This window comes from Saimiri boliviensis, chromosome 7, assembly GCF_048565385.1.
Source record: "Saimiri boliviensis isolate mSaiBol1 chromosome 7, mSaiBol1.pri, whole genome shotgun sequence".
NCBI classification, from domain to species: Eukaryota; Metazoa; Chordata; class Mammalia; order Primates; family Cebidae; genus Saimiri; species Saimiri boliviensis.
The window spans coordinates 41,903,993-41,912,243 of NC_133455.1; the positions used below are offsets into that span (position 1 = coordinate 41,903,993).

An 8,251-nucleotide genomic window follows, 5' to 3' on the forward strand; every position below is an offset into this window, starting at 1 on the left:
CAACAGCATCACACTTTGAGTTCCCCAGGAAATAAGACTTTGTGGTGGAGATTAATATGCTGGCAGTTTATTAGAAAGTGTTTATTGGATCAAGATAAATGAAAAAGAGGGAGGCAGGATTGGGGAGCACGAGAAAAACCACTATGGTGAGATAACTACAAAGACCTCAGAAGACTCAACAGGAAAGCTGAAACCAAGACAAATCTTTAGAATGGTCAAAATTAGGGGACGTTTTGAGGGCTTTATAGAACTCTGCTGACCAGTCATTGAATGCATTAAATGTACGCTGTCCCAATGATAAGGGCTATTTGCCACCCGCACTCCCAGTGACTGGCTGAAAAGGTACTTCCATGATGCTTTTGAGAAGTGCATGACAGCATCCACCACAAATGAAAGAAAAGGTTGTAAGGCTGACTCTTGAGGATCTCCAACTTTTAAAGGTCAAGAGGATGATGATAAGCCAGAAAAGTAGAATTAGAAAGGGAAGTCATACAAGTGGATAAAATGAATGATGTTGAGTAGGGAACACTAAGAAAGAAAGTATGTTGTAAAGGACAAAGTATTTCAAAGTATCAAATGTTGCTGAGTTTGAAACTTCAAAATCCACTGTAAAGAACAAGCTAATCCCAAAAGAAAGAGATTAAATAAAATATTAAATATTAGAGTGAAAATAAACTAAAAAATAGAAAATAATAGTAAGAACGAAATCAAATTTATTTGAAAAAAATAACAAAATGGTCAAAGTGTAAACAATAGTGACCAAGAAAAAAAAAAAAAAAACAGACAAGACAAGACTCAAGAAAGTTAAATCAAGAAGGAAAGAGGAGATATCACTAATCTCATTGAAATAAATAAGCTTACAAGAAAATACTACAAGAAATGACACACCAACAAATTAGATAATATAGATGAAATGAGAAAATTTCTGGAAGGACAAAAACTACTATGACTGACTCAAGAAGAAATTGGATAGCTGATTAGAAATATGAAAAATAAATTGATTAAATTAGCAATTTGAAATCTTTCCACAAAGAAAATCTCAAGACCTAGTTGTTTTACTTGTGAATTCTGTCAAAAGTTTTATAAAGAATCAATATAAATCCTTATCAAACTATTTTAAGACATGGAAGAGAAAAGAACAGTTCCCTTTTTATTCTATGAGGTTAGTATTAATCCAATCATAAGACCAGAAAGAATACATTACAAGAAAAAATGATAGACCAATATTCCTTATTAATATAGATGCAAATATCCTTAACAGAATAGCAAGTTGAATCTACCAGCATCTAAACATTTTTATGTATTACGACCAAGTAGGATTTATCCCAGTATTACAATGTTGGTTTAATACTTTAAACATTAATCAACTCTCATGAAGTATTAATATAGCGAAAACAAAAACGTGATTATTACCATAGATGCAATAAAAGCATTTGACAAAATCCAATAGTTTTTCATGTATTTTTTTTAAAAAAAGCTCAATAAATTAGAAAAGAAGGGAAACATCCTTAACTTGATAAAGAACATTTATAAAAATCCTACAGTTTACATCATACTTCATGGTGAAAATCTGAATGCTATTTCCCATAATATAGCTATACTGAATGTTCTAGTGAGGGTAATAAGGCAAGAAAAGAAAGGCAACTAGATGAAAATAAAGTTGTGACTCTATTTCTACTTTGTACTTACATACAAAATGGTGCAAGCTTGTATGTAGAAAACCCTAAGTAATTCACTGAAAGACAATTAGAATTAATACATGAGTTCATCAAGGTTACAATATAGAAGATTGATATACAAAAATAAAATATATTCCTATGCACTAGCAACTACTACCTAAAAATGAAATTAAGAAAATTTTATCTTCAATAGCATCAAAAAGAATAAAATGCTTAGGGATATTTTGACAAAAAAGTGTATAACCTGTACAGTAAAAACTATAAAATGTGATTGAAAGAAAATAAAGACTTAAATAAATAAAAGGATATTTCAGATTAGAAGAAGTACTATTGGTTAAATGGAAATACACACCAAATAGATCTACAGATTCAACATGATTACTATCAAGATCCAGCGGGCATATTTGCAGAAATTGACAAGCTGATTCTAAAATTTATGAGAAAAAATAAGCAAGAATAACCAAAACAATATTTTTTTAAAAAAAAGAGGAACAAAGTTATAGGATTCCACTTTCTCTGATTTCAAAATTTACTACAAAATTTTGTTTAGTAATCAGTACTAAACTTACTTTAGTAATCAGGAGACAGTAATACTAAACTTACTTTAGTAATCAAGAAAGAGACTCTAATATTATTTTAAAACATGTTAAGGATATTTGCATCTATATTTATAAGAAATATTGGTCTGTAATTTTATTTGTAATGTATTCTTTCCAGTTTTACTACTGGATTAATACTAACCTCTAGAATAAAGAGGGATCTGTTCCTTTCTCTTCCATGCTTTAAAAGAGTTTGATAATGATTTATATTGATTAAAGTACTAAATTTACTTTAGTAATCAAGAAAGAAACTGTAATACTATTTTAAGGAAATACATATAGGTCAGTGAACTAGAATTGAGAGCCCCAAAATAAGCACATTTATGACAATTGCCTTTGACAAAGTTTCCAAAACAATATAATGCTAGGAAAAGAAATGTGTTTTAAACACATGGTACTGGGACAACTGATAGACACACACACAAAAATAAAGTTGAAACTTTGTCCCACATCATATACAAATACTAATTCAAAACAAATCGTACACTTTAATTCCAGAGCTAAAACTATAACACTGTTAGAGAAGCAAATCTTTGTGACTTGAATTAGGAAATTGTTCCTCAACTTGACAACACAGTACCAGTAATGAAAGAAGGCTTAATAAATTCGACTTACTTGAATTATTTTGAAAATGTACTTCAAAAGGCCTCCAACAAGAAAGATTATATAAAAGAAATTGAGGTTATTTAGAACAAAAGTCCATTGTATTTAGCAAGATAATGATCATTTCTGACTTTATCAAAAGTTATTTTTGCTTGAATGGTGGAATTATAAGTCAGAAGAAAATACATTGACAAGCAGTTAGTAAAGATGTGGGTGCAGAATGAGTGGATAACACTTTCAATATGTTTGGCAATGGATGTGTGAAAAAATGTAGCTGTTTCTGTAAGGTAAAATGTAATAAAGGGAAAAATTATTTCATCATGGAGACATAAAAATGTTTAAATGATAATAGGAAAGGGCCAGTACAGTGGAGAGATTAATGGGAAAGAAAAAGAATGGATTACAGAGACAGCTGTCTGGCAAAGTACAAGCAGAGACGGTATCCAGAGTGTATTGTGGAAGGAGATGTCCTCCTGGGACTTATATTCATTGGGTTAAAAAGTATGCATCTGAAAATATCATTGCTTATAGACAAAGGACAAATAAACTCAAATTCTGTAGTCTTAGATTTCAGGAATACATGACATGATTCTGGGATAATGTATTTTGGTAAATGTTGTATATTATACAAATAGACATATTATACTATGTCCTAGAACCAACAATTCCAAAATATCACTAGCTTTTCAAAATTAAGTTTTGTTTATTACTCATGCAATAGTTTGTTGTGGGTATTTGAAAATTAGCTCCTTAGGGCACTGGAGTCTTACATTAGATCCTTGAAATATGGCCTCCAGACAGGAAGGAAGGAAAACCACATTTCTTAGGGAATATTTTATGAGTCAAACTTGGAAAAGGCTTACATAACTTCTGCACATTTCACTGGCTAAAACTTAGTTACATGGTCTGACTTAACTGCCAACCTGAAGGTCCATCTAGTCATTGCATCTAGTTCAAATTCAAGGATCTCCTGATGATCCAAAGTTCTTTCTGTCAGTTTTGGATTTGACTCCTCTTGGTCTGGGGGTCTTATAAGCTAAAAAACAAAACAAAACATACAACTTATTTGACACCCAGTCATCCCACCAAGTAAACAAAGGTGAACCATGTGTAGAAAAACTGCAATTTGCTCTCGGGCGGCCGTGGCTAGGGGAGGCGAGTTGCATGTGTCGCTTCAGCTGGCGATAGCGGCGGGAGCGGAGCCGGCGGGGCCTGTGCGACCGCCTGGATTTGTGAAATGGCTGCTGACATTTCTGAATCCAGCGGGGCTGATTGCAAAGGAGACCCAAGGAACAGTGCCAAGTTAGATGCCGATTACCCACTTCGAGTCCTTTATTGTGGAGTCTGTTCATTACCAACAGAGTACTGTGAATATATGCCTGATGTTGCTAAATGTAGACAATGGTTAGAGAAGAATTTTCCAAATGAATTTGCGAAACTTACTGTAGAAAATTCACCCAAACAAGAAACTGGAATTAGCGAGGGTCAAGGAACAGCAGGGGAAGAAGAAGAGAAGAAAAAACAGAAGAGAGGTGGAAGGGGTCAAATAAAACAAAAAAAGAAGGCTGTACCACAAAAGGTTACTATAGCCAAAATTCCCAGAGCAAAAAAGAAATATGTGACAAGAGTGTGTGGCCTTGCAACTTTTGAAATTGATCTTAAAGAAGCACAAAGATTTTTTGCTCAGAAATTCTCCTGTGGTGCCTCAGTAACAGGAGAGGATGAAATTATCATTCAGGGAGACTTTACAGATGACATAATTGATGTCATTCAGGAAAAATGGCCAGAGGTAGATGATGACAGCATCGAAGATCTTGGAGAAGTGAAGAAGTGAATTTGAAAATTTGTATTTAATGGCCTGAACTGAGAGTTGATATCGCCAAAGGGAGAGAGGTCTTTAAAATATATATATATATATTCTACAGTGAAACTGTAGACTGCCCTCGTCCTTGGCATTTTCACTGTTCTGTACAAGGCTGCTTGTTCTTTTATTGCCAAAGTGAAATAAACAGGGGAGACTGTCATTGCGCATACATGAATAGATTTAGTCAAATAAAAAATTCTGGTCATTTGGTACTGACTTTTTCTTTCTCTCTCTTTTTTTTTTTTTTTTTTTTTTTTTTTTTTTTTTTGAGATGGAGTCTTGTACTGTCACCCAGCTGGAGTGCAGTGGTGGAATCTCGGCTCACTGCAACCTCCGCCTCCCAGGTTCAAGCGATCCTCCTGCCTCTGCCTCCCAAGTAGCTGGGATTACAGGCACCCACCACCATGCCTGGCTAATTTTTTGCATTTTTAGTAGAGAGTAGAGACAGGGTTTCACCATGTTGGCCAGGCTGATCTCAAACTCCTGACCTTGTGATTTGCCCGCCTTCACCTCCCAAAGTGCTGGGTGTAAGCCACAGTGCCCAGCCTGACTTTCTCTTTATCTCTTTTTAAATTTTTTGAAAAACCCAGTATACTTTTTGTGGGGAGCATTTTTGTTGATTATTTTACTGATCTAAAGCTGAGTGATTTTTTTAAGAGTTTCAATTTGGCTTCCTCACCAGTAATATGTTTCCTTGCTTCTTTGATGTGATAGTTTTGAGATGTGTGAGAATCTAATAGATTGGTGGTTGAATTTGCTTTGTTGTTACGAAGTCCACCCTATGGGCACAATAACTGTTGGTAGGAATTGTTCGAGCTATTCTGGATATTATTTGGTAAAGTATACTAAAAGCCTTAAAACCATGTATGTGCACTGTTTGAACCAGTAAGCCACTTCTTTGATATTAGAAGACATTAGAAGAAATAATCAGCCTTGCATAAAACTTACAGATGAAAGTATTCATCACAATATTATTTATAATAAAAAATTGCAAATGTTATAAATGAACAATTGGAAAATGGTTAAAGAAGTGATGATGCATTGTGTGGTAGAATATTATGCATATGTTTAAATAATCATATTTTCTAAGATTACTTGGAAACATGTTTGGTAATGTCAAGTGGGGGCATCCCAGACATTTATTTTAGAAATTTATCATCATAATTTTAGACTTTTATCATCATCATTGTTGTGAGTGGAAGGCCATTCAGAGAGGCTAGAGGTTCTTATTCTGGCTATAAATTGTGTGAGTAAAATTCTGCTAACCAATTAAAAATGTGCACCCATGTTCAATATATCATCCTGGAAACGGCAATTGAAATGTGTCTTCTCACAAGAGAAAAATGACAGTTTTAATGATGGATTAGATGAATTTAAACTTTAAGTCAGGTGCTGCGAATTGGAAAGAAAACTTGTGGTGTTTTAAATTTCTGTGGACACTTTTAAGAAACTTAGAACCCATGAAACCATTGTTTATTGCCATGCAAATTACAATCTTGAATGAGTTTTTTTTAAATAAAGTATTAGAAAACGTGTAATAAAGATGTAAAATTGAAAAATGAAATTCTGCATTAACTGTGAATTTTACTAAATAGAACTACTGGTGAAGCAAATTTATCCATTGCGACTATCTGGTATGAGTTCTGTTGGTGCTGGAAGATGTCTGTGTGCCTGTATCAACATGTGACTTCGTGTAAAGTTTCTTCATGTTCACAGTTCATAGTAAATGCAGTTTCAATCTGTAGATAGCCAGCAGTGGATGTTACTACAGGAAAATGCAGGATTAAAATTGTCCTTATGTTAAAAAAAAAAAAAAAAGAAAAAAAAAAAGAAAAACTGCAATTTTACATATAGGAGGAAAAACAATAAGATATGCACAGTCATTACTATTCCACAGCAATTTTAAAGTTCCACAGCGTGCGCATTAAAAAAAGAAAGTCACACACACACACACACACACACACACACACACACACACACACATGCTTTTCAGCTGCCCAGCCTCAGATATCAGTATCTTTGTTGCCTGCTTCTACCTGACTGCTAAGCCAGTCCCAAACATTTTAGGTTTATTTCATGAGAGCAGATGTCTTCAAGTACACGACTTTCTATGTTAAAGTAACACTCATTGCTATAACCTACAAATCCCCAAATATCAGCAGATTTTAAGACAATATAAGTAGCATAATATAACTGGAAAAACACAATGTAACTTGTGTTATAATTCAATACATAACTTCTTTTCTATGTATAACTTATAAAATATATTTACATGTACATATCACATTATAGATAACTTGTGTTATAATGTGGTATAACTTGCATAACAATTCAGTGCAGGTGTTTGGCAAATGGCCACAAGGTTAGATCCTTATAATGTACCGTTCTGTCATTCCAAAGGCCTTTGTAATCATCTACTGGATCCTCTAAATTTGCAAGGTGACAGGGAAAAGTATGGAAGATTCCCTTGATGTTTTCTTGGGATAGACGTATTAATTTCCTTAGGTTGCTGTAACAAACTACCACAATGAATCACCCAGTCTTGGGCAGTGCATTTTCACACTGCTCTAAAAAACTGCCCAAGATGGAGTAATTCCTAAGGGAGAGAGATTTAATTGACTCACAATTCCAATTTATAAAGGAAATGGTTTAATTGACTCATAGTTCCATATGGCTGGGGAGGCCTCAGGAAACTTACAATCATAGTGGAAGGTGAAGGGGAGGCAGACACCTTCTCGACAGGTGGCTGGAGAGGACGAACACAGGAGAAACTACCAAACACTTAAAAAACCATCAGATCTCATGAGAACTCACTCAGTATCATAAGAATAGCATGGAGGAAACCACCTTAATGATTCAATTACTTCCACTTGGTCACTCCCTTGACACATGTGAATTATGGCAATTATAATTCAAGATGAGATTTGGATGGGAACACAAAGCCTAACCATATCAGGGTAGTTTAAAATCAAATAAGTGTATTGTCTCACAGTTCTGGAGAGTTGAAGACTGAAATTAAGGCATAAACAGATTCAAGTTCCCTTTGAAACTTATAGAGAAATCATTCTTTGCCTCTTCTTGGCTTTCAGGGCTTTTATGACAATGTTTCGTGTTACTTGGCTTGTGGTTGCATAACTCCAATCTCTGCCTTAGTAATCACTTAGTGTTCTCCCTGTGTGTCCTCATATGCCCATCATCTCATAAGAATACTATTCACAGTGGATTAGGGGCCTACTCTATTCCAGTATGATATTGTCTTAACTAATTAAATCCATAATTCTTCCATTTCCATATCTATACTGAGGTGCTGGAAGTTAGGATTTCAACAATATATTTTGGAGGGAGAAGGGCACAAATTTCAACTCATGATAGCATGGAAGTGGCATACATTATTTCTCCTCTAATTATTCATAATTCAGTCCCCTGATACACCTAACTATCAGGTAGCCAGGGAAATGAAATCTTACTGTGCGTCTAACAGAAAAGGGATCCAGATTTGGTGAACA

General features: G+C 34.3%; 1 protein-coding gene across 1 annotated transcript; it reads left to right on the plus strand.

Moving 5' to 3' along the window:
• Positions 1-4,015: 4,015 nt before the first annotated feature.
• On the plus strand, positions 4,016-4,784 carry LOC101046727 (density-regulated protein). The gene has a single exon (XM_010338483.3). It carries the CDS (start codon positions 4,119-4,121, stop codon positions 4,713-4,715), a length of 597 nt encoding a protein of 198 aa, XP_010336785.2. The 5' UTR covers positions 4,016-4,118; the 3' UTR covers positions 4,716-4,784.
• Positions 4,785-8,251: the final 3,467 nt, after the last annotated feature.